The sequence below is a fragment of the Cucurbita pepo genome, chromosome 4 (genome assembly GCF_057944985.1).
Source record: "Cucurbita pepo subsp. pepo isolate OVF chromosome 4, ASM5794498v1, whole genome shotgun sequence".
NCBI classification, from domain to species: Eukaryota; Viridiplantae; Streptophyta; class Magnoliopsida; order Cucurbitales; family Cucurbitaceae; genus Cucurbita; species Cucurbita pepo.
Window position 1 is genome coordinate 10,035,154 of NC_141801.1, and position 26,686 is coordinate 10,061,839.

The window sequence follows — 26,686 nt, forward strand, 5'->3', positions numbered from 1 at the left end:
TTTTAAAAAGAAATATATATAATTTTTAAAGTAACTTTATTTTTTTTTAATTTTATAAATTTGTAGAGCAAACGTCAATTATTTTTAATTATTACAAAAATTTAAATAGTTAGTGATTAATAAAATATTTTAAAATTTTAAAATCTTTTATAACATTATCGAGTTATATTTTAAAATAATAATTACTTTTTTAGAACTAAAATAATAAATAAGTTTTAGTGTATAAAGTTGTTCATGAAAAATATGGTTTTATTTTAATGAATATTTCAAATTGTTTTAAAAATATTTTAATTTAATTCATAATTTTAAGCCAAAGCATCTTTAGCTGTTTATTTGACTTTTATTTTCTAACTTGGACTTGGTCTCATCTCACACAAAGTTAGGATTCTTTAATAATTTTTCACCAATTAATAAATATTACTATTTTTCATTTATTTCAATAAAAATATTATTTAATAAATAGAAATGTTATATTATTACCTTAAAATGGTAAGAAAAAACTATATGATGTATAGTTTTAAAGTACCATTTTTGTTTTTTTTTTAATGAAAAATCCCGACATTTAAAGCAATTTTTATTAGGTTTCGGGATCCTCGAAACATTTATTTTAAATTTATTTATTATTTTTATTAATGTTTGAATTTTGAAAATAGTTTTTAAAAGGTCACCTTCCTTTCTCAGTCCCAACCATTTCATTTATTCATTTTTCCCACGTTGGTTGGGAGGAAAACAAAACACCCTTCATAAGGGTGTGGAAACCTTCCCTTGAAGGGTGTGGAAACCTCCCTTAAAGGGTGTGGAAACCTTCCCCTAGCCGTTTTAAAGCCTTGAGGAGATGCTCGCCCAAAGAGGACAATATCTGCTAGCAGTGGATCTGGACCGATTCCCCGAAGGGGGTAGACACGACGTGGTGTGCCATTAAGGACGCTGGGCCCAAAAAGGGGTGGATTGTGATGTCCCACATTGGTTGGAGAGGAGAACAAGACACCCTTGGTGTGGAAACCTTTCCTTAGCGTTTTAAAGCCTTGATGGAAAGCTCGAAAGAGAAAACCCGAAGAAGACAATATCTACTAGTGGTAAATCTGGGCCGGTTCCCCAAAAAGGGTAGACACGAGGCGTTGTGCCAGTAAGGACGCTGAGCCCTGAAGAGGGGTGGATTGTGATGTCCCACATTGGTTGGGAAGGAGAACAAGACGACGCCCTTTATAAGGATGTGGAAACCTTCCTCTAACAGACTATTATAGCCTTGAGGGGAAGCCCGAAAGAAAAGTCCAAAGAGGACAATATCGGCTAGCGGTGGATCTAGATCCTTACAGTTTAATAGCATCCACCTTCAAAATTGTAAAGAACAAAATCATATTTTAAAAGGAAAAGGCCAATATTTAAAAAGTATGTTAAATAGATAATAATAGTAAAGGTAAAATAGAAAACTAAGAAAATGATCATCAAAACAAAGACCTTAGAACTTGCCTTCTTTTGCTTGAAGCCATCAGGTTTTGAAGGAAAGCTTCTTCCTCAGCAAAATGAGTCTCCATCTAACCTGGCAAGAAAATGCAAATCCATGGTGCAAACATGACCACAACTAAATCAAACTAGAAAATGAACAACTAATTTGACTGCTGCTATCAAATTCGTTCCCCAACAAGCATATCGAAACGGAGCTGTTCGGTCCAGTTTTTTCTTTACATGTTACTTGAAGAACACATTTGCATTTACACAAGAAACAATGATGGTTTGAGTTATCAGGTTCTTTGCTTAACCCGTCTTCCATTGGAATCGCCACCATCGGAGAGTTGAGCCCACATGCTCCGTGATTTCGATCCGTTGACACTGACGTCCCCACATTGTTGTGCAAGTGTCTTCAGGATCTCCGATTGAAGTGAAGGGTTGTTTTCCTTCAATTGCTCAAAACCTTTTGATTGCATCACAGCTGCACAAAATGGAAATATCAGAATCTATGATGAAGAGAGGAATTTCAAGGCGAGAATGAAGGGCAAATGAGTGTTCTTAAAGATGAGTTTGGGACATTTGGAGGCGTAAAAAGGATTTTTAGCTAAATGGTAATTTTAAAATTCTAATCAACTAGAAGAGGCTTTTAGAAGAAGCACAAAACTAGTACTTTTTTGAAAAGTGCTTAACAGATGATAACAAAGGTGCACTCTCATGTGGTTCTGTCAGGAAGTTGACAGAAAGGGAAGATGTTTTAGTAAAGAATTTGCTAAAGCAACAAAAGGCGGAAAAAATGCCCAAACGTGATACTTTCAATGTGAGATCCCACATCGGTTAGGGAGGAGAACGAAGTATTCTTTATAAAGGTGTAGAAACCTCACTCTAGCAGACACGTTTTAGAAACCTTGAAGGAAAGCTTGAAAGGGAAAGCCCAAAAAGCAGGCACGTTTTAGAAACCTTGAAGGAAAGCTTGAAAGAAAAAGCCCAAAAAGGACAATATCTGCTAGCGGTGAGTTTGAGCTGTTACAAATGGTAGCAGAGTCAAACACCGGGCGGTGTGCCAGTAAGGACGCTGGACCCTGAAGGGGGGTGGATTGTGAGATCCCACATTGATTGGAGAGGGGAATGAATGCCAACAAGGACGCTGGGTCCCGAAGGGGGTGGGTAGATTGTGAGATCCCACGTCAGTTAGGGAGGAGAATAAAGCATTCTTTATAAGGGTGTGGAAACTCTCTCTAGCAGACACGTTTTAAAAACCTTGAGAGGAAGTTCGAAAGGGAAAGCCCAAAGAGGACAATATCTGCTTGAGTTATACACTCAAACTGTTGTGTTTATACAAGACGAAGGAAGAGAGTCAACCGTCTATGCAGTTTCAATGTGAGTGAAGTAAGAAAGGCTGAAACACAATCATGAACCTCCCGAATGTCAAATGGGTGTTCCATGACTCATTAGAGAGAAATCCACAACAATTTACAAGAGCCCAGGAAGTGAAACAACATTGAAAATCGCCAAGGAGAATCAACCAGAAAGCAATGCTACGGGAGATATGATTGGAGTGAAACTATAAATTTTGCTAATAAGGAAAAACTGGGATGATGTGTCAACCCAAGCAGCTATGATATTAATAACCTCGTCTAAGGGTCAGAAGTTCAAATCCTCACTCCCACCCCTCGTTTGATCTCACAAAAAACGAGGATATAGTCGAAAAGGTTAGGTCAAGTGCTTTATACTATATCAATGAAAGTAATATTTATTTATCAAGAAAAACATAATATTTCTGTGTTTAACATTTTATCAGGATCATGATGACTAAATCAAAAAACAAAGTACCTCCAAGGTTCATGGCAGCAAATCTCAGGCAAACTGCTTTCAATTCAGTGGCATGGTGCTCCTCTGCAAAACTCAGTACTTTTGCAACAGAGTGTACAGAAAGATCTTTACAAAGATGAGATTCACACATCAATCTCAATCTCTCCAAACCATATTTGTCCGCTGCTGCTAACAATTTTGCCATAAAGTTGTCACCCACACAAGATTCAGAAGATGAACTCGAGGTCGATACAACCACATCCTCGGCAATGGAATCAGTATACATAAAGTGCAGCAAAGCCTGATGAAAATTAAAGCAACTTCAGAATGAAAACATTATACATAATCCAGTGATTAATTGCAACGAGCAACGCAGAAACCAGTACTCATTAAGTGTAAAACAAAAGAGACGACAAAATTAATCGTGTTTATATTATACCTTAAAAACGTTAGGTTCTAGATTTTTCACAATTATCTCCTGCTTATTTTTTTCCAACATATTCAGAAATTCAGACCGAAATATAGGTGATCTCGCAGCCAATATCAACTTGTGAGCTTGAAAATTTTCCCCATCAACATCAAAAGTGACATCTGAACCTTCTAAGTTTTCAAGTAGTGCACCAAAATGAGCTCCCATATTAGACTCAGGAACAGAAATCATCCGTGAATGCGGACGCTCTATTGATGAAACGACAACTCCAACAGTGCAATTTATTTGTAGGCAATCATCCTTGAGGTAGTCAGAATTTTCAAGGGTAGATCGTCTAAGAAAACGCTTGTATCCCCTACATTCACAAATCAAAGAAAAGTCAAATCTTCAAGAGATATCTGAGGACCAGTGATAGAAGAGAGAATAATGAAAGTTCAGGAATGGTTCAAGCCTTAAAAACACAATGATTTTTCCAATGACAAGAAAAAAAAATTTCATCAAATTATGAAAAGTCCAAAAATAGAGGAGAGATAAACCATCAGGGAGCTCAAATTCAATAAGCTCATACAATTACTCGAACTGGCATAATATACGTGTACGAGTGACCAAAAGTGAAGTCCCAATGCATATCGTTATAGGCTTTTCAAGGCACCCCCTCCTCTTTTTAACCATCATCTCATCCACTAATTTATCAACAACAAGAATTAGAATCAAGCAAGTTGTCTTCCCCAAATATAACACACAAATCATTTCCCAACTTAAAAATTTTTGTATTTAGCTATCCCATACCGCGAGCAAGAAGCAGCTATTATTGATCTATAACAAAGAAACCAAACATTTGAAGCAAGACCACACATACCAAAGGAAGTCACCGTCTGACCCTCACAATATCTCATCTTCATTAATAAACAAAGCCACTTTGATAATTAAGCAAAGTTCCACGTTCTGATATTTCGTGCAGCATAACCTCCTAACTGAGGTGGGGAATTCCTCTCTTTAAGCAAGATCCCATGGAAATTTGTCTATTATTCTTCTCAATCAAGAAGCCTACCCACAATCTATTGTTTTATTATATGTAAACATGGGTGTTTGGAACAAATTATGGGTACCTTTATTAATTCATATGACACTTATTTGTCCCCCAACAGTATTTGGTGTTAGAAAAAGCTTGAGGTCTGAATCACATATTAAATACCTTAATAGGTTGCACTCTTGGTCTACAACTTGCCCCTTCGACATTTGGGCCAATCCATAGGGATAACACTCCCCTTACTTTGAATGAGCTATTTTTATTAAAGAGACAACCAAGAATATACCACTAAAGGTGAGTGGGTGACATTGAGAGGAAGCAACTACCCTTACTAATGATGACCAGCCACAAAGAAACCCGAACAACTCTTGCATAAACATTCGAAAAATAGAAAGATGGCTTTCAAATAGCTGCGTTTTGAAGTAAGCCAGTGATAGTCTGAACAAATTGCACTTAACACTCAAAAAATCTTTGGCAATGTATGAAATATATATATATCATTACCTTTGTTCCCCCGTAACAACGTTGTTAATAACACAAATCAAGGGGTCAAGTTAACATAAGAGCTCGCTACGACATCTCATTACAAATGAGAGTTTTTGCTAAGAATTTAGATGTCATGGGCATGGAAAAACTAAATAAAAAAACAACGATGAACAAAGATATTAACATGATTAATATAGTATAGACACGGTTACGTGTTGTAAATCGAAACTCAGGACTAGAATATTCATATTGCAGTATAATACTCGTATTCTGTTCTAACACAATCAAAGTTCCAACTAACATGGTTATGGACTAGAATATTCATATTGCAGTAAATTTTTACCAATACAGTAGGGCTGCAAGGTTCGATCGAATCGGGGACCTCCCACTTTGATACCATGTTAAATCGTTAATCGACCTAACTTTATCAATACTTTAAGATCACCACATATATGAACACAGAAAACAAAAGGGGAAAAACCTTCCACGATTATGAATGTACATATACACCAATCAAGAGGTTGAATCCTGACGCACGATCAAAGGACTACCATAGGACATAGATTCACTAATCCAAACGTTGTATTTCTACAAAGAGCAACCTATTCAAGAATTGATCACCTAATCAAGAATTTCATAGTAAAAAATTAAACATACCACATACTACCGCGATACTTCAGAGTATACGGACCACTCTCGAGTGACCGCTCAAAATGGCTATGAACCTTATGCTTCCCATTACCGCTCTGATCAACAAGTGTGAGTTCAAACAACGCTCTCACATCGGTGCCATCGCTCGCCAGTGCGATGAATATGGAGACATAGGTCGAATTATCCTCAATATTCTTCCCATCCGGATAGAAGTAAACCGCCCATTGATACCCTCCGACGGTGAAATTATCGCTGGCAATGTGCTTTCCCGGTCCCATTCCCTTCGCCAAAGAGTACCCCTGGATGACGAACTTATGCGAGCCATTGAGAGTGTGAGTCACCGACCTCGAGCTCGTCGGCGAGTCGGAGGGGCTCCTCTCCGGTGCGCTGGCGGTGGGGGTATTGGAATTAGTATCGGCCATCTGAATTCATTACAAGGCTGTGATTGTTGTTAAATTCATGGAAGTGGAGGCAGGATTGCGGAGTTGGGATTGAGAAATTGCGAAAATAGATAGAATCTGATGAGGAAATTTTTCAAGAATTTGACGCAAAGAGGGGGGAATTTTGAAGAAAAACGGCTCAGGGTTGAGCTTTTGTTGGTGGGTTTTGGAAAGTGTATGAAATTTCGCTCAGCTTTTTTCTTTATATTTTTTCATTTTTTTTAATATTTAAAAACGGCACTTATAATATAATAGTGTTTATAAAAGCCTTCGTCTCCCTCTTTCACTCATTTCTCTGTTTATCTAATTCATCAGTCTTCTAATGGCGGATCACTCGACCGCCATGATTTTCCCTGATGAAGCTCTCAGAATTGTACTGGAAGTCGCTCAACGCCTTCCTTCCATCACCGTTTCTCTTCACGATGCTCTTGAGAAGGTCTTGGTCCAGGATATTCGCGCTCCGGACCTTTGCCGCCCTATCCGGCCTCCATTAAGGTACTTCCATAGCCAGTAAGCTTAATTTTTCTTCATCCGGTATTGGATCGTTTTCAGTAGGTTTATGATTGGTGATTTTCTTCGTTAACCGGATGAAAATTTGTTTGCTCCATTCGGAGCTGATGGAATTTTTTAATGGAAGGAATGAGATCATATCGTATTACACGATTGAGTGGAAGATGTTCTTGATTCCAGTGGTGCTGATGGAGATTGTCTGTGGATTTTTCTTTTTGCTTCGCTGTCTAATTTGAAGAAATGATATCGATGTTGTGTTAATGTTTGATTTGTGAAATTCTTTCGAAGTGCGATGGCTACGTTCATTACATGTCTGATCTGTATAATTTGTAAAGGATTCGGTATTGGTATCACAGTAATTTGGTTGTGGCATTCTGCTACTACAACAATTGGTATAAGAACATTTTTAGTTGAGCCATTTTCTAAACAACACTTACCAAGGTATGAAAATTTAATGAATCTCTAGGTGAACCCCGAAAGTACGCCGAAGTCAAGCCCGCCCTCCTGAACATGGTCGCTGCTGCGGAGCTCCTCCGCTCGCGGCTGGGCTGTGCCAAGTGAGTTTGAGAATACTGTGGTGTTAGGAAACAAAAGAACCTTGAATTCCCATTATGATATAGAGATTGTTAGTAGTAAGTAATTGTAAATATGGCAATTTTATTTCCATCATTTTGAATAAACAATTTGACATATTTGAGTTGTTCACTTATGAACAAGAGCTTCATGACTGGTTCTTCACAATTCTTCATCCACATGACCTTTGTTTGTAACTTTCAGATACAGAATCACAAGAACAGCAATCCCCAAAACCAAAGTCACCATAGTTGTCCTCAATTCCTTCACCACCCCATCAATAACCTGTTTGTACCCTTCTCTTCTCCACAGGAAACTCTCTTCCACCGTTCCCTCACTCCTCCTCCTCCTCCTCCTCCTCCTCTCCTCTGCAACTTCACCTTCCTTCTCTTCCCTTCCATGGCTGCCCTCCTCCTCCTTCCCTTTGCCCTCTCCCATTTTCGACCCAATTTCTTCTTTCCCCCTTTCCTCATCTCTTGTCTCCTCCAAAGCTTCCTTCAGATTTGTGTGTGTTTTTTCCTTTTGGGGAGGGGGGATTCGTTCCCCATGTGCCTGTTCTTGAGGCTCCTCATTTTGTCTCTGTGGGACAGTTGGTGGGCCGGGTGTGCGATTCTGCTGATCCTCTAAAGCTTTGTCCATATCTTGTATCCCTGGGGAAGAGGGGGGGCCTAGTTTGCTACTTGATTGTAATTGACGTTTCTGATCTTGGCTCTTTGGGGAATTTTGTCGAACAGCTGGTTGGTCGGTTGTGGAATTTCCGGCCGTTGGCTTCGGAGGCTCGGCCGGTGCTCGGGTATCGGCTTTGGGTTTCCCGGCCGCTGGCTTCGGAGGCTCGGCCGGTGCTCGGGGATCGGCTGTGGGTTTCCCGGCCGCTGGCTTCGGAGGCTCGGCCGGTGCTCGGGGATCGGCTGTTGGTTTCCCGACCGCTGGCTTCGGAGGCTCGGCCGGTGCTCGGGGATCGGCTGTGGGTTTCCCGACCGCTGGCTTCGGAGGCTCGGCCGGTGCTCGGGGATCGGCTGTGGGTTTCCCGGCCGGTGATTGGAGATCGGCTTTGGGTTTACCGGGCTCGGGCTTGGGCTTGGGCTTGGGCTTGGACGTTGACTTCTCCGGTAGGTTGGTGGAAGTAGCGGCAGAGAGTTTTTTGGGGTGTTTGACGAAGAGGACGCCATCCTTGAACTTGGCAGAGATGTTGTCGGTGTCAGTATCGGTGGGGACATCTAGCTCCTTGTAGAATCGGAGCCACTTGTTGCCTTCGGTCATCCGTTCGCCGGAGACCCTCAACTTTCCGGTGGTTGTCACCTGGACTTTCAGTTGGCTGCTTCTAAAATCTGTAGAACAAGGAAACTCGATGACGAAGGAGAAAGCTCTGCAACTTCAAAAAAAAAAAAAAAAAAAAAAAAAAAAAAGAACAGAAGAAGAAGAAGAATTTATTTATTTATTTATTTATTTATTATGAGTTTTGTTTTTTTTAAATTAAAAAAAAAAATTGTGTTCAATATTAATTTATATGGTTAGTTTATTGTTGAGAAAAAAATCATTCATAAGATCTTTTATTTGAAAATATATGTAAAAAATAATTTTATTACTAATTTGTATAATAATAATAATAATAATTTCATGACTAAATTTAATTTAAATATGTCAAATTTGAAGGATATAATAAATTTTCAAAATTCTATTTAAAATAATTTTAGAGTGCTGTTTCCGAATTGCAAAAAATGCCGGAAGAAGGAGGAGGCGAGGTGAATCAACAAACCTTTAAGAGGGACGGTAAGAACACGAGAATCATGATCCTCATGCCAATCACATGTAGGCGAAAAATCCTGGTAATTTTTCAAATTCATCGGTGATGCGTTCTATTCGATTTTCCTCTTCGGTAATTCTGATTTCTTTTTCTCCGCTTCTCTTGACGGAGATTTTGATCGATATTTCGATGTCTTCTGTGCGATTTTTATACACCGAATGACTTGGTATCGATGTTGATTCCAAATCGTGATTTGAAACCTTCGCCTCTCAAGTTGTGATCACAAGTAGGGATTTCTTTGGGATTAGTAATTCCTTCGATTGAAGCTTCCTTTGTGCTTCGACCAACTCGGTTGTTAGAGGCATAGGGTTAAGAGATATGCCTTTTTGGTCGCTTCATTCTTTGGAAATGTGAAGATTCTTTGTTTCTTTCTTCAAATTTTAATGTTAGACGAACACCCGCTTTGCTTTGAGCTTATCCAAAATGCCTCATACTAATGTAGAGAGTATTATTTGATTATAAACACGTGATCATTTTCTAAATTAGCGGATGTGGGACTTTCATCACCGAACAATGTGATAGAATAGACATTTAAAAATTAATAATTTATTATTATAATTTGGCCTAAAAATATATATTAAATAAAGTCTATTTCATTTTCTGGTTTCCTTCCACGATAAATAATTTTCATTTAGAGTTTTAAAAATTTTAAAATAAAAATTGTTAATAATAAATATTAATTTATAAAAAAGATAATTAATTTAAATAAATGAGAGGTAATTTTTCATAAAATTTGGTGGACTGTTGATGGCCACAAAAATGATAAAATCCAGACGCTTCTTCTTCTTTCTAGAAATCATGCAACGATCTTAAACGCATCTGTGTAAGCTGTTACTTCATCCATTCGGAATCCAAGGTTTGGCCATGGATGTGCTGAAATTCTCTTCTGTTCCACTCCACTTCACTGCCAAGCTGAACAAATCCCGATTTCTGAAGCAGTGTTTGCAGGTTAATCTATTGCCCTCGTTGCCTTCTTCATCGATTAGCCGGTATAGTCGAAGATTCAAGCTCCGTGCGAGCGTATCATCTACCATTTCAACGGAGGAATTTGAATTTGCGAGTCCGTTTGAGGTTGAGGCCGAGAGTGAACGGCGAGTGGATGAGAGGTTTGATTGGTATGCGCAATGGTACCCGATTATGCCGATTTGTGACCTCGACAAGAGGGTGCCGCATGGGAAAACGGTAATGGGGATTGATGTCGTGGTGTGGTGGGATAAGAATGAGAGTGCGTGGAAGGTGTTTGAGGATTTGTGTCCGCATAGATTGGCTCCCTTGTCTGAAGGAAGGATTGATCAATGGGGGAGATTGCAATGTGTTTATCATGGCTGGTGTTTTAACGGATCTGGTGATTGTAAGTTCATCCCTCAGGCGCCCCCTGACGGCCCTCCGGTAAGGATTCTACCATCTTCCCCTTGTGAACTTATTGCTCTGCTTCAATTAGAGATTTAACTTTACATATTTGAATCTGGATTGTGATTCTGTTTTGTCTCTAATGGTGATCTGACATGTTTATTCGACAAGCTTTAGTCGATTTGACATGATTTAACAAATAAACGAGAATATCAGTATAATGAATCACAAATTAGCTTTGATTGTCATAAACAAAAGAGATTTCTTATGCTGCTTGCTAGTTGCTGGCACTTCATTTTGTTTGGTGTTCATGGTAGAGATAGCACAAAATCAAACAGTTAAAAGTTAAGAAACACTAAATTGTTGATTTACCCACAATTAACTGATTTCTACCAAACTGAAATCAACATTACTGAACCTTCTCGTCTCGTCGTTTTTTGTTACATGATAATATAGTTCAGTAGTAATTTGGAGAAAATGTGCTTAAACTGCTTATTAAGAACATCATTTCATTAATGACAAATCAGAAGAATGTAGTTTTTCTCGATGGATCTATTTCGTATAACACAACTTTTCTTGAATGCTGAAAAACTTACTAAATGATTTACCTTAGATTCAGAATTTGATTTTACTTCCTATTTATGTCGTTAGTGCATATTGTTCCAGTGGTGAACATTGTTCAGAATCCGACATATTGCAGTAGAAAATGAAGTCGTATTCAGAAGTTAACAAGAGTGTCATATGCTAAGATAGTTAAAAGATTAAGTATTGTTGTTATATTAGTCAAACTTTAAATAACTGGACAAGAGTCGCTAATTTTCTTCCTTCGATTTGCAGGTTCACACGTCCAAAAGGGCATGTGTTGCTGTTTATCCTAGCATTGTGCAGAATGACATTTTATGGTTTTGGCCAAATAGTGATCCCCAGTACAAGGATATTTTGGTGAAGAAAAACCCCCCTTACATTCCTGAATTGGACGATCCGTCATATACTAAGTTAATTAGTAACAGAGATCTTCCATATGGGTATGGAGAGCCTGATTGTCACTTTTTACTCATCTGCATTCTATTTGATCTTGGCCAGTCTAGTTATAGAGGAATTATGAAGGAAGCTATCACGAATGTAGTTGAACTGTGCTCTTTTTCTCATTTTCCTTTTCTTTTTCCACCGAAAGAAAATCGAATCATTGATTTTAAGCTGAGGAAATTCTATTTAACAAAAAGATCATGACCGTATTCTCCACAAACGGTCTAATTCATAGCAAAAGACTGATTACTAGCTCTTCATAGTAGAACCAACGATGGTGAACTGGATAAGTTAACAATAAGATTGTTACTTACTGTTAGGTGGATCTCAATGTAGAAGACTGTGTTCTTCTTTCTTTTATCACTTAGTTTAGGAGCCAAATGAGATGAAAGTCTCATGCACGGTTTTGAATGAGAGAAAGAAGTGAGGAATCCTCCTTTCGACTCTGACTCTCCCACTCAAGTAGTTGCTTTTCTTTTTGTTACTTCTAAAGTAGCTGTTTCAGTTTCAACCACTCGAATTATCGATATTCCTTTTTATTTCTCACCAAACGAATGGCATGATTACTAGCTAATTCATAGTGGAACCAAAGAGGGTGAACCGGATAGGTTAACAATAACATTGATAAAATGAAAGGAGTTCGAGTGGGTAGATAAGACCTCTCTGTTACTCAGCAACTCTCTTTCTCTTTACACTTTCAGGTATGAGGTTTTGACTGAGAATCTTATGGACCCAGCTCATGTCCCCTATGCCCATTATGGGATAATGGGAAGGCAACAGCCCAATAACAGATGAGTATTCTGGGGTGGAAAGTCACTATTTAATATTGTTTTTACATGTTTAACTGGATCTGATGGCTAGTTTATATGGAATTTACAGAGAAAGCAGATAGAGAAGGAGGCAAACCAATTGAAATATTTATAAAAGACTTGGATGCGTATGGTTTCATCTCTAATCAGGAACTGGGAAATAGTCAATTTTTTGCACCTTGTGTATTTTACACTTCTTTTAGTTTAAGGTCTAAGAAAAGAACTCCAAAACACCAAGACAACGGAGCTCTCTTATCAGCTGAAAACAACGCGGTAAGAAATCTAGAAACTTCCTTTACACACGTTTTTGGGTGATGAATTTTTTTTTTATACTCTTTAGCATTATCCAGACTTATTTCTCTTCGCTCGGGGGTATTATTTATTCTTCTTTTTCTGGTTGTATCAGGAAGCCCCGAACACATCACAGAGAAAAGCAATGCTAGTATTTATGTGTATTCCCGTTAGTCCAGGTCGAAGCAGATTAATATTTGTATCTCTAAGAAATTTTGCTATAGGCATTGATCGAATTATTCCAAGATGGGTCTTCCACGTGGGACAAAACCTTATCTTAGATTCTGATTTGTATCTTCTTCACGTCGAGGTAATGACTCATATTCTCAGCACATTTGATTAGTTTTTCGAAGTATAGATAAAAATCTTACAATGGTTGGATAATTACTCTCTATCAATGTTCATTAGTATAGATAAAAATCTTACAATGGCTGGATCATGACTCATATTCTCAGCACATTCGATTAGTTTGTGAAGGCAATAGCATTAGTGTACTTGAAGAAAACAGTATGTTATGAATGAGCCCTTGATTGTTTCATTTTATTTTTATGATTTTCTCCATCTTTTTATATCTGTTTGCCATTAGAAAGATCTCTTCTCTGGGATGAATGTTTCACTTGTTCTTGAACAGCATCTTATGAGCCCTGCTTGTTGAGCCTCAGAAGAAAAAAAAAAAAAAAAAAAAAAAGGTTTAATGAATTCATATTAATCCTATGATTATTTTGATTATATTTTTACAGGAGAGAAAGATATTGGATGTGGGTCCTTCAAATTGGCAGAAAGCTTGTTTTGTGCCAACCAAATCAGACGCCAAAGTGGTTGCTTTCAGAAGGTGGTTGAACAAATATTCAGATGGCCATGTTGACTGGAGAGGCAAGTTCAGTGGCATTCTTCCTCCATCGCCTCCAAAGGAACAGCTGATGGACAGGTAACTCTTTAGCCGCTTCGGTACGTTAAATGCTTATAATATCGTACAAGTTTCTTATTTTCAAATGTGTTCGTCTCGTGGATTTAGTCGAAATGCTTAAGTTAAGACTCTAAAATCCAACTTATATTCATTGCTATTGGGTCTTTGGAGACATGAAGACATCTCTGGTACCTCTTTACGTTATCCTTGTTCTTTGAATCTGGTGCATTTCAAGGGCTGTTTAGGTTATTTTGAGAACTGTCTTGTCTTTTTTAATACAAAAACTCAGTAAAACAAATGTTTGGATAATTTCTTTGTTTTTCTTGCTTTTTCATTGCTTATTTTCACAGATAATCTACCATTTCGAAGTATCGAATTTCACACCTTTCGTCTTTTTACCCTCACAAACCACTCAAAAATGGTTACCCAAAACGAAAAACGTTTCTAGGAGAACCATGAAACAATCCTTTTACTCGATAACATTTGGTTTTGTTATCGATGAGTTTCTTTGTTTTGTTATCTACTTTCTAAAAACGTTTTCAAAATCCAACTAGTTTTATGAACTTATTTTTGTTTTTGAAATTTAGCTTAGAATTTAAACGTTTCTTTCATAGATGTGAGAACCCTATAAATTGCGAGGAAACAAACGTTATTTTCAAAAATAGAAAACTAAAAACAAAATCGTTTTCAAACAGAACCCTCTCGACTTGTTCGTTTCATGCACAGATCATTTCATCTCCACCAAGTTTCCTTCCAGTCATATTTTTGCACATTGTTGTACATTTTATTGTTCATGTTCATCGACATCGATGTTTTCATACCCGAAAATACTGAAAGTCGAGAGTGGGCGACGGTTTCAGGTACTGGTCTCATGTGGTGAACTGCAGCAGCTGTAATGGGGCATACAAGGGTTTAAATGCACTAGAAGTGGTGTTGCAGGTCATCTCCATTGCTTTGCTTGGAGTTTTTGCAGCAACAAACCAGAGTTTGGTATCAGGAACTGCTAGAATTGTGATGGTAGCAATGGCTGTACTCTGCTTTGCTGCTTCAAAATGGCTTTCTCATTTCATTTACAAGAACTTCCACTTCCATGATTACAATCATGCCCTAAGGTGAAATTACCATCCTGCCCTTTTTTAAATGGTTTATGTATTTATGATACACACAAATAGTGTATAGAAAAGAAGCTTATTTATTTATGTATTTATGTATTTATGAAAAACTATAGTAATATTAATAATGTATCGGTTAAAATAAAACATTATTTTATTTCTTGTCCTTTTGATGCTGTATTATTCTCGTTTATGTACTTTTCAATGTCTAAATTTATTAAAATTTTTGTTGAAATTTATTAAATAATAAGAATAATTTCTATGAAAAAAAAAAAAAAGAAACAATTTTAATATATTTTTAAAATTTATTTGTAACCGTGTCTAAGTCACTGTTAGCTGATATTGTTCACTTGCCTCATATGTCGAGATATTGTTCACTTGCCTCATATGTCGAGATATTGTTCACTTGCCTCATATGTCGAGACGTGTTTTTAAAATTATGAAGCTGATAACGATACGTTAAAAAGACGTAATGGGTCAAAATAGACAAAAAGACGTAATGGGTCAAAATAGACAAAAAGAAAAGAGTTATTATAAATAAGACAAAAAGACAAAAAGACGTAATAAATAAGACAAAAAGACTTAATGGGTTAAAATAGACAAAAAAAAGTTATTATAAATAGTATTGACAAAAAGAGTTATTATAAATAGTATCAACATGGTAGGCTATTAATTTTAATATGAATTAAATTAGAACCAATTATTATTTTATAATCTTAATTTTATTTTATAAAATAATTATTGACTAGCCTACTAATTTTAATATGAATTAAATTAGAACCCATTATTATTTTATACCTTTAAACATAGATAATCTTAATTTTTTATTTTATAAAATAATTATTTATAAAAAATAACTCGTTAATATAAGAAATTTTATTTTTATGACGTAATTAATTTATATTTTATATAAATTTATCTCATTTATAAATCTCCAAAAAGGAAAAAGAAAATTGAATTGAATCCAATTTACTAAAATTCATATCTAAATCTAATTTTTAATTCCCAACTTGACTTTAAACTTGGTAATTAAGTATTTATATTATTGAGATCCTGATATTATTTTAAGCTCAATAAAAAATAAAAAAACATATATTCCCAAAAAAAAAAAAAAAAAAAAAAAATCCTAATCCAACGAGTTCTAAGACAGATTGCAGCGAACTTCAAAGCGCGCCAGTCCTCTGTCTCTCACTTCCATGCCAGATCTCTCCAAAATGGAGCAAACCCATTCTTCCCTCTAACTTTGCGAAATTTCTCGCAATTTCTTGCTCCATTTGGACGGATTGTTGTCTCGATTTGAAGATCTGCTTCGAATCCGGACCTGGGGTCTTGAGAAAACCCCATGAAAGATTCAAATCCGACCACAGAGCCCATTGGGCAGCATCTCATTAAGCTGATAAGTAATCTCTGTTTCTCTGTTTTTGTGTTTTCTGTTCTTATTATCACTGTCATTGCCATTACTTACAAGCCTCCAGATCCATGGCTTGAATCTACTCCTGCTCTTACTAAGCTCTTTACTGCCTCTGAGAATGCCACTTTTAAGAACGATGAATCTGTTGTCAAAACTGGCGAGGATTTGGTTTCTGTTCTTCCCCCTGTACTGCCGTCTGCTCAGGGGAATCAGATCACTGAGGCGGTGATTGAAAAATCTGAGGAGGTAATTGCTAATTCTACTCCGAAATTGAATTGTGATGAATTTCGGGCTGTAAATTGTTCCGATCCGCATATTTTGATTGCTGTTGAGAGGTTTAATTTGAGGGTTTTTAAGTCTATTGCGTTCCTAGAGTATCAAACGCCGGTTAATGGATCAAAAGAAGATGAATGTGATGTTTCTTGGAGATTTAGGAACAAGAAAGAGAAGTCATGGAGGAAGTATAGGGATTTTAGGAGGTTTAAATTTGATGTTGGAGAGGATTGTCATTATAAGGTAGTTCATGCTGGTGGTTGGCATTCAGGTATAAATGCTCGACGACCGAGAAGCAACCGTACAAAGGGTGGAGGAAGTGCTAGAGTTTCTCCACCAGTACGGGATGAGGAGATCAACGACACGATCCCGACGTTGGGATCGGAGATGAATTTCATGAAGGGTAAGTACTTGTACTATTCGCGTGGAGGGGATTATTGTAAAGGAATGAACCAATATCTATGGAGTTTCTTGTGTGGTTTGGGAGAGGCAATGTATTTGAACAGGACGTTTGTGATGGATTTGAGTGTGTGTTTGTCTGGTAATTATAATCCAAGCAAAAAAGATGAGGAGGGGAAAGATTTTCGTTTTTATTTCGATTTTGAGCATCTTAAAGAGGTTAGTTCTATTGTAGAGGAGGGTGAATTTCTGAGAGATTGGAAGAAATGGGATAAAGGCCACAAGAAGAAGAAGATACCTGTTAGGAAGGTTGTGAGCCATAAAGTGACACCAATGCAGCTGAAAAAAGATAAGAAAACGATCATATGGAGGCAGTTCGATGCTCCCGAACCCGAGAATTATTGGTATAGAGTGTGTGAAGGGCAAGCTGCGAAGTATATACAGCGACCGTGGCATGCCGTGTGGAAATCGAAAAGATTGATGAATATTGTGACAGAAATCAGTGGACGTATGGACTGGGATTTTGATGCCGTTCATGTGGTTCGAGGAGATAAGGCACAAAGCAAAGAGCTATGGCCTCATTTGGATGCTGATACATCTCCTGATGCTATTCTTGAAAAGTTGAAAGGGATGATTCGGCCTTGGAGGAATATGTATATAGCCACCAACGAACCGTTCTATAACTACTTCGACAAATTACGATCTCATTTTAAAGTCCATTTGCTTGATGACTACAAGGAATTATGGGGAAATACGAGCGAGTGGTACAACGAAACGACGCTTGTAAACAATGGAAAACCTGTCGAGTTTGATGGGTACATGAGAGTTGCGGTAGATACTGAAGTGTTCTATAGGGCGAAGACTCGTGTTGAAACGTTCTATAATTTGACAAAAGATTGCAAGGATGGAGTCAATACGTGCTGATCATGTCGACGACAGCATTACTCGTACGTGAATCGTGTCCCTTGTTTACTTTGTTATTGAATTTCATAATGATATGTGATCGAAACCATTCTGGTTCAAGTTATGCTTGTTCCTTTTTTCAGCATTTTATGAATTCACGATTTTGATTCATCTCTATTGTATTTTTGTAATATATAAACGAGTCATTCCATTCTCCATTTTTGTCTCGTACTAGTTACATAATTATGTCTCCTTTACTGTAATAGCCCAAGCTCACCGCTAGCAGATATTGTCCTCTTTGGATTTTTCCCTTCAGGCTTTCCCTCAAGGTTTTTAAAACGCGTCTACTAGGGAGAGGTTTCCACACCCTTATAAAAAATGTTTTGTTTCCCTCTCCAACCGATGTGGGATCTCACAATCCACCCCCCTCCCCCCTCCCTCCTCCCTCCGGGGCCAGCATTCTCGCTGACACTCTGTAACAACCCAGATCCACCGCTAGCAGATATTGTCCTCTTTGGGCTTTCCCTTTCGGGCTTCCCTTCAAGGCTTTAAAACGCGTCGGCTAGGGGAAGGTTTCCACACCCTTATGAATGGTGGTTTGTTCTCCACCCTAACTAATGTGGGACATCACAATCCACCCCCCTTCGGGGCCAGCGTCCTCACTGGCACTCTTTCCTTCCTCCAATCGATGTGGGACCGCCCCCAAATCCACCCCTCTTTTGGGGCCCAGTGTCCTTACTGGCACACCGCCTCGTGTCTACCCTCCTTCGGGGAACAGCAAGAAGGCTGACACATTGTTTGGTGTCTGGCTCTGATACCATTTTGTAACAACCCAGATCTACTGCTCAGATATTGTCCTCTTTGGGCTTTTCCTTTCGGACTTCCCTTCAAGGCTTTAAAACGCGTATGCTAGGGGAAGGTTTTCACACCCTTATAAATGGTGGTTTCTCCAATCAATGTGGAATCTCACATTTATTTTCCAGTTAATCCTGATTTGCGAATGCAAAGATACCGAACTCGGGACTTGAATGATTGATGCTAGACTGACTAAGCTAGAGATATCTCTGGATTACCATTAGTTTTTGCTATCAATACACTAAAGAACAGTAATCTATCATGTTAGTATACTATATTGCCATGAATCCTGGTACTTTCCCTAGGCATTTTGATCTGTTCATTGGAGCATAATTTTCGTTGGCCTTAATGCTTTGTTGGTTTAACTCATGCATTTGTGAAGCTGTTAGAAATGGAAAAACATAAAGCATTATGAATTTCAAAAGAAATATGATAACCACATCAGGATGCATTGTCTGTTGCTCATCTGTCCAGCTAAATATCTTATATTCTGGAGCTGAAGCTGAACTGGTAATGAGCATTATTTTCCATTTTTGGTGATTTATTTGTTCTTTTAAGTAGTTTTGAACAATGTTCTGAATATTTGATTGAATTATGTGGCTGAGTGTGGTTGTAGTGGAATGAGTTGTCATATTTGTCTTGTTCTTGGTTAGAACTCAACTTCAATAGCCACAGAATTGAGTAGCTACCAAACATGTTAGGGACTCCTCATCAGAACTAGAGTTTAAATTTAGAAACTGGAATCCAACCAACCAATGAGCGTTAAGGCATGTATCTTCGGTTAAGAGGTCAAGTCATAATCCTTTTTGTTATGGCTCTGGCTCTGGCTCTTGTCGCTCCAACTTTCACTTTACTCCCATTTTTTCTCTCGCTCGGGTTTCTTATTTTCTTTTCTCGCTTTTCTTTTGCTCTCTTTCACTCTACTTCGTATCTAAAAACCTAGGAGGGTTGTCGACAATGGAGGGAGAGTTGTTGAAATGTAGGGATCTCACCACTCTACTTCATATCTGAAAGCCTATAGATGTCAGCAGTAGGAGGGTTGTTGACGATGGAGATTCGTCAACAGTAGAAGGGTTTCAAAAGATAGGGATCTCGCCACGCCACTTCATATCTAAAAGCCTATAGATATCAGCGGTAGGAGAGTTGTCGACAATGGAGATTCATCAACCGTAGGAGGATTGTCAAAAGGTAGGGATCTCACCACTCTACTTCATATCTGAAAGCCTATAGATGTCAACGGTAGGAAGGTTGTCTACAATGGAGATTTGTCAACCGTAGAAGGGTTTCAATAGGTAGGGATCTTGCCACTGTACTTCATATCTAAAAGCCTATAGATGTCGGCGGTAGGAGGGTTGTCAACAATGGAGATTCGTCAACAGTAGAAGGGTTTCAAAAGGTAGGGATCTCGCCACTCCACTTCATATCTAAAAGCCTATAGATATCAGCGGTAGGAGAGTTGTCGACAATGGAGATTCATCAACCGTAGGAGGATTGTCAAAAGTTAGGGATCTCACCACTCTACTTCATATCTGAAAGCCTATAGATGTCAACGGTAGGAGGATTGTCTACAATGGAGATTCGTCAACTGTACAAGTGTTTCAATAGGTACGGATCTTGACACTCTACTTCATATCTAAAAGCCTATAGATGTCAACGATAGGAGGTTTGTCGATAATGGAGATTCGTCAATCGTAGAAGAGTTTCAATAGGTAGGGATCTCGACACTCCACTTCATATCTAAAAACCTATAGATATCAGCAGTAGGAGAGTGGTCGACAATGGAAATTCATCAGCAGTAGGAGGGTCGTCAAAAGGTAGGGATCTCATCACTCTAAAATATGATTATATGATTTGATATGATGCCATCTTCCTAAATATCCGTCCTTTTTCGTGTTTAGGACTTAATATTATTATTATTATTTAAATTATTAATTAAATTATTAATTAAATTATTAATTAAATTATTAATTAAATTTATGAATTAAGAACTAATTATACTTTAATTAAATTTGTATTTATTTCGTTAAAATGATCATATATATATATATATATATATATATATATATATATATATATATATATATATATATATATATATATATATATATATATATATATATATATATATATATATATATATATTTGCTTTTGTATTAAGGCTTTGTTTGCTTGAGTTGGACGCAATTGCCCACGTTATTCATGAGCTTTTGTTATCCAGCCATTTTTTAAATATATTCTAAATAATTAAAAAAATATAATATTAATAAAAAATAAATAAATTATTTGAGTAACTTTATTCCAAACCCCAACAACGTTATCATTCTCCTTTTAAATACTTTATAATATAATTCCTTTATTAAAACGTTTCTTAAAAATGTCAAAATTCCACGTTGAAGATTTCGTAAAAAAGAAAAGAATTTAATTCGAGCATTTCGGTGAAAGCTCAAAATTCTCATGAGATGAGCATCTGACACGTGTAGGCTCATCTGACACGTGTAGCATCTCGGGATGCCTATATATCTTAGGACGATGAATTTAATAAATTTTTGAATATTCGATTCAATAAATATTTAGTTTTTTATTTTTAAAAATTACCCTTACCCTTTTCACTCACGCAATTTTCATTTTGTTATCTATTTTTTCTTGATAATTTTAAAATTTATAATTTTATTAGATAAAATTAATAATTAATCTTTTTTCGTATATATATATATTTAAATAAATATTAAATATGGAATAAGGGAAACAGATTCACAAATTGGACCAACGCTGCTCTCGCCCTTGAGAAGCTCGCCAATATAGGATTTTCCCTAAATGTGAAATCCCATAAATACCCTTTCGGTATTTACTATGTTTTCCATTTACTTTTTTACCATTTTCTAAAAATAATTAATTAAAGATAATTTACGGCATCGGTTAAAAAACTAAGTATTTTTCTTTTGACAAAATAGACAAATAAATGAATAAATATATATATATATATGACTCGATTGCTTAAATGCTTATTTATATGAATATTTAGCTACTAATTATTTTTAAATATCTTAATATATTTGAATATTTAGCAACTAATTATTTTTAAATATCTTAATATGTTAGAAAATTTTACAAAAGTGGCCTTGATTGAATTGTCATTTTCTAAAAAGGCGAAAAGGGTAAAATTGTAAATTTGGTTCTTATAATTTAAAATATAGTTCATGTAATAAAAAACACGAGAATATTCGATAAACCTATCATTTATAATTTAAAATTTGATAGTATATGATCTAAAATTAAATATTTAAAAATATGTATTAAAATAATATTTTAAAAAAAATCTAAAAATCAGCTTAAAGTAAATAAAAAATGAGTTTGAAATCTGATTTAGAAACAAACCCTAATTTGCAATGGAACAAAAAGGGTTTTGGGGTTATTTTTAACATCATTTCTGTAAAAGGAATCGAAATTGGGGGAAAAAGCCAAGAAAAAATTGAAGAATTGGAACTGGGAATTAGCCATTTTCACTGATCGACGAGGAATCTGAGGTCCGCCATTAAAATCAACATCACCACCTTAAATTAAATTAATTGTTGGACAGTTGCCAATTGCCGCTGATCGAGAGGGGAAGAAAGCAAGGGTTTTTGGTAATACACTTCACACTACTATAAAGCCACATTTCCTTCACTGTTTTGTTCCTTTTCCTTTGCTCCAGCCATCGCGTTTTTTCGAACCCAGAAACCATTTTCGATTTCTTCTTCTCTCCCCCATTTGAGCTTTTTGTCTTAACTTTTCATTTCAGCAAATGGGTGACGAGAAGAAGCCTAAATCCCTTGGTGTTTGGCCCACCGTCAAGCCCTTCGTCAATGGAGGCCTCTCTGGTATGCTTGCGACTTGCGTCATTCAACCTATCGATATGATCAAGGTAACACAAATCTTCAGATTTACCTGCTACGTGTGAGGAATCTTTGTGATTCAACCGGATTTTGTTGCTTGTTGGTTCGCTGAGATTTTGTTTTTCATTGAGTTCGGATTGGAGTTTCTTGATGGATTTTAGATCTAGGGTTTTTTAGGGTTTTTTTTTTCTTTTCTGTCTTTTGGCTGTTTTATGCGTTTTTTGAGTTTATTTGTTGTTTTAATAATGTGTTCTTGATTTGGTTCAGGTGAGAATCCAGTTAGGTCAAGGCTCGGCAGGCGAGGTAACCAGGAACATGCTTAAGGCGGAGGGAGTTGGTGCCTTTTACAAGGTGAGTTTTAAAGATCCAGTTGAAGTTTGTGATTATTACTTGAAATGTACTGTGGATCTTGTGGCGTGGAACATTGTAGAATACTGGCTTGGTATTAACTTTCTTGTTGGTTATGAGATCTTGTCCCTTTGAGGTCTTTTGAGGAGCCGAGAAGGATATTCTGGTTTAGAGATTGACTTAATTGATCCGATTTGTGCTGGTATTGATTGTAAATGGTGGATCAACTTTCATCCTATATTACAATCTTGTTTTCTGTTTATAAAACTGTAAGAGATGTATGATTGTCGCCACCCGTTTAGGATTTTAAGATCTTGTGAATTTTTGGGCAGCTAAATGTTGAAGCTTAGTTGGCTTGAACAGCTATGGATATCTATATATACATGTGAAAGATGTAGGTACTTTCTTTCGCTTGATTCATAGATGCTGTGATTTGTAACCGGGCGAACTTTGCTGCCTCTTCACTCTCCTTCAGACGATTATGATACCAAATTGTATCTCTTGGAGAGGTGCAGAAGCTTTCTCTTTGACTCAGGAGGGCGTTCCACCACTTTGACTGGTGCGGATGCGGACGTGGTTCCCTCGTCGTGAAGAGTAATGAAAGGGAATCCCCTGGTCAAACCTCCTTTGTTGTTGTCTCTATAGCTTGATAGAGTAGAGATCTAGCAACGCATTCTAGGCACAGATTATTGGTATTGGATGCATCGTTAGGTTGTGCCGAGTGAAATCAGCTCCGTTTTTTTCCATTGTAGAAAATAGATCCCTTCCCCCCGCTTTCTAAAATGAAAATTGGGTGTTTGGTGGTTAGAGATTGGGCAATTACTAGATCATTTGAAGGTTTCTTGTGTCGCTTGTATGTATGTTTTGCGTGTCCTTGGCTGCGTTCGACAATTGAACTGACTAAACTAAGAGGAAAAATGGAAGTCTGATCATTTTGGCTTGTATACTTTGCAATTCGTTGTGCATACTATAATCGTGTTAGGTGCCTGCTTATTTATATTCTTCACAAGAAAACGACATAAAATTTCTAATGTGCATAATGTCGAGCAGGGTCTCTCTGCTGGGCTTCTTAGACAAGCTACCTATACTACTGCACGGCTTGGATCGTTCAAGTGAGTTTTATGCTGAATTTTATTTTCGAAAAGTATAAGTTTCTTGTGTAATGAATTGTATTAATTGTTTAATGGATGTTCTTTTTCGTTCCTTCTGTAGGATTTTGACAAACAAAGCAATTGAAGCTAATGACGGCAAGCCCCTTCCTCTTTATCAAAAAGCTTTGTGTGGGTTAACAGCTGGTGCTATTGGAGCATCTTTTGGCAGTCCAGCAGATTTGGCGCTTATCCGAATGCAGGCTGATGCTACCCTCCCAGCTGCACAACGCAGACACTACAAAAACGCATTCCATGCACTGTATCGTATTGTTGGAGATGAGGGTGTTTTGGCTCTTTGGAAGGGTGCTGGTCCAACAGTTGTGAGAGCAATGGCGCTGAATATGGGCATGCTTGCCTCTTACGATCAAAGTGTTGAGTTTTTCAAGGATAACCTCGGTTTTGGTGAAGCTACGACGGTTATAGGTGAGATTCTTTGCCCATTTCATGATCGAATTTCTTCACAATCTTGTTATACACTTTGTATATTTCATGCTCTATGCATTGTTCATCTTTATTCTATTTTTCGAAACTGGAAACTTGTTCCGCTTTTGGAGTCTACATCACTTGGTCAATGAAAATTATGGAACTTTATAGGTTCAATCCAAGCCCACCGCTAGCAGATATTGTCCACTTTGGGCTTTCTCTCTTGGGCTTCCCTTCAAGGTTTTTAAAACACGTTTGCTAGGTAGAGGTTTTCACACCCTTATAAAGAATGTTTCGTTCTCCTCCTGAACCGATGTGGGATCTCACAATCCACACCCTTTGGGGCCAGCATATTTGCTGGCACTTGTTCCCTTCTCCAATCGATGTGGAATTCCCCAATCCACCTCCTTTGAGCCCAGCGTCCTTTGTGGCACATCGTCTTGTGTCCACCCCTTCGAGCTCAGCCTCTTTGTTGGCACATCGCCCAGTGTCTGGCTCTGATACCATTTGTAACGGCCCAAGCCCACCTCTAGCAAATATTGTCTTCTTTGGGCTCTTCTTTTGGGCTTTCCCTCAAGGTTTTTAAAACGTGTCTGCTAGGGAGAAGTTTCCACACCCTTATAAAGAATGTTTTGTTCTCCTCCCCAACCGACGTGGGATCTCACAATCCACCCCTTTCGGGCTCCAGCTTCCTTGCCTTGTGTCCACCCCCCTTCGGGCTCAGTCTCCTTGCTAGCACATTGTCCGGTGTCTTACTCTGATACCATTTGTAACGGCCCAAGCTCACTGCTAACATATATTGTCCTCTTTGTGCTTTTCCTTTCGGGCTTTCCCTCAAGGTTTTTAAAGCGCATCTAGGGAGAGATGTCTACACCCTTATAAAGAATGCTTTGTTCTCCTCCCCAACCCATGAGATTTCATAGAAACTATTCAGAGGTTTGAATGCTTATTATGTGTTGATTGATTGACATGTTGTTTCCATTCTTGCCTACTTTCAGGTGCAAGTGCTGTTTCAGGATTCTTTGCTTCAGCTTGCAGTTTGCCATTTGATTACGTGAAGACTCAGATTCAGAAAATGCAGCCTGATGCTGAAGGGAAGCTTCCTTACTCTGGCTCTATGGATTGTGCCATGAAGACCTTGAAAGCTGGCGGGCCGTTGAAATTTTACACTGGCTTCCCTGTTTACTGTATTAGGATTGCTCCACACGTCATGGTACGGTCTCTTGCCCGCCCCCCGTTTTCTATTTTATTTTCATCCCGATCTGGCCTCAGAGCTATAAGTAAAGCCTCACCAAGATCGGGGATAGGGAGATTGATGATTATTTATCAAGATTTTACTTCTAATATTATGATATATGACAATGCAGATGACATGGATTTTCCTCAACCAAGTTCAAAAGTTCGAGAAGACCATTGGACTTTGAGCTCTGGAATGACGGGGTTTCATCTCGACCTGATCAATCTTTAGGAGCGTTTCTTGCCCTCTTCAAGGGGGGCTATGTTGTGGTTCTTCATCTTGACAGAAATCGCGCCCGTAAAAGTTAGACTTATTATTATCATCATTATTATTACTATTTTTTATCGCAAGATCGACATGATAGAGTTGAGAGACTAAACTGTGGTATCGATTTCGGGTTGCGAAAGGATTATAGGATTATTAAAGATTGAAAAGTTTAGGATTGCTTTTGGTTCAGGAATCAGTGAGGGGACACATTGATTTGATCAAAATAAAGTTTGGGGTACTCTTTTTGTTTGACAAAAGGGATTGCTGATATCAGTTTTGTCTAACTTGATTGTCTCTGAAACCATCAAGTTTATGCATTAAATTTGATAAACTTCCCCTCTCTCTCTCTCTCTCTCTCTCTCTCTCTCTCTCTCTCTCTCTCTCTCTCTCTCTCTCTCTCTCTCTTTCTCTCTGTCCTGTTAGGATCATGTTCTTCTCCGGCTGATGTCCTGTTTTGGATGAACAATCCTTTGGTCGATGTGTGATTTTCGTTCTTTGTTCTAACAGATGGCGGGTTGGCGGGTTCTGAATTGAACCTTCGATTATAACTAAGGTAATAGATATCTTATCCACGGAAACTATATATGTATTGTTTTGTTGTTGAAGTTGTGTGGGTAGTCTCTTTGTTGTTAAGTCGTTTTGTTCGAGTAGATATCCTAGGGTTTAATTTAAATTTGGTCCTCGAACTTTCAAAATGCAAAACTATCAAAATCCTTTGAGTAAAGTTTATTTTGGTGGAGTTGGACTAAGAGCGTGGAAGAGTCTGTACTAGTTTGTCCGAATTTCTCGAGTTCTATAGACATCAAATCACAAATATATTTTATTAGACTTTAAAATTTGGTATTTGACTAAATTAAAATTAATTTAACC

The 26,686-nt window shown here is 37.5% G+C and overlaps 5 protein-coding genes and 1 long non-coding RNA gene across 6 annotated transcripts; 4 read left to right on the plus strand and 2 right to left on the minus strand.

Annotated features, from left to right (window-relative positions):
* Positions 1-1,593: 1,593 nt before the first annotated feature.
* Positions 1,594-6,466, minus strand: LOC111793931 (BTB/POZ and MATH domain-containing protein 6). The gene is made up of 4 exons (XM_023676013.2): positions 5,862-6,466; positions 3,698-4,043; positions 3,280-3,559; positions 1,594-1,930 (listed from the first exon to the last, which is right to left on the minus strand). The coding sequence occupies exons 1-4, from the start codon at positions 6,275-6,277 to the stop codon at positions 1,743-1,745; spliced, it is 1,230 nt and encodes a 409-aa protein (XP_023531781.2). The 5' UTR covers positions 6,278-6,466; the 3' UTR covers positions 1,594-1,742.
* Positions 6,467-6,571: 105 nt separating this feature from the next.
* On the plus strand, positions 6,572-7,716 carry LOC111793935 (uncharacterized). Its single transcript, XR_015420751.1, has 3 exons — positions 6,572-6,790; positions 7,272-7,437; positions 7,583-7,716. It is a non-coding gene; the product is annotated as an uncharacterized LOC111793935 (long non-coding RNA).
* Positions 7,443-9,371, minus strand: LOC111792960 (uncharacterized). Its single transcript, XM_023674594.2, has 2 exons — positions 9,135-9,371; positions 7,443-8,706 (listed from the first exon to the last, which is right to left on the minus strand). The coding sequence occupies exons 1-2, from the start codon at positions 9,220-9,222 to the stop codon at positions 7,541-7,543; spliced, it is 1,254 nt and encodes a 417-aa protein (XP_023530362.2). The 5' UTR covers positions 9,223-9,371; the 3' UTR covers positions 7,443-7,540.
* Positions 9,372-9,996: 625 nt separating this feature from the next.
* On the plus strand, positions 9,997-14,774 carry ACD1-LIKE (ACD1-like protein). The gene is given in 7 exon segments (XM_087123594.1): positions 9,997-10,571; positions 11,370-11,557; positions 12,260-12,353; positions 12,440-12,640; positions 12,774-12,968; positions 13,399-13,586; positions 14,426-14,774. Coding segments are annotated over 7 exon segments (1,647 nt in total). The 5' UTR covers positions 9,997-10,046; the 3' UTR covers positions 14,682-14,774.
* A 1,033-nt stretch (positions 14,775-15,807) lies between these two features.
* Positions 15,808-17,881, plus strand: LOC111793777 (uncharacterized). Its single transcript, XM_023675811.2, has one exon. The coding sequence runs from the start codon at positions 16,020-16,022 to the stop codon at positions 17,682-17,684; it is 1,665 nt and encodes a 554-aa protein (XP_023531579.2). The 5' UTR covers positions 15,808-16,019; the 3' UTR covers positions 17,685-17,881.
* A 4,102-nt stretch (positions 17,882-21,983) lies between these two features.
* On the plus strand, positions 21,984-26,147 carry LOC111793304 (mitochondrial dicarboxylate/tricarboxylate transporter DTC). Its single transcript, XM_023675134.2, has 7 exons — positions 21,984-22,141; positions 22,297-22,419; positions 22,658-22,741; positions 23,789-23,850; positions 23,951-24,312; positions 25,311-25,525; positions 25,680-26,147. The coding sequence occupies exons 2-7, from the start codon at positions 22,300-22,302 to the stop codon at positions 25,734-25,736; spliced, it is 900 nt and encodes a 299-aa protein (XP_023530902.1). The 5' UTR covers positions 21,984-22,141; positions 22,297-22,299; the 3' UTR covers positions 25,737-26,147.
* The last annotated feature ends 539 nt before the right edge of the window (positions 26,148-26,686 follow it).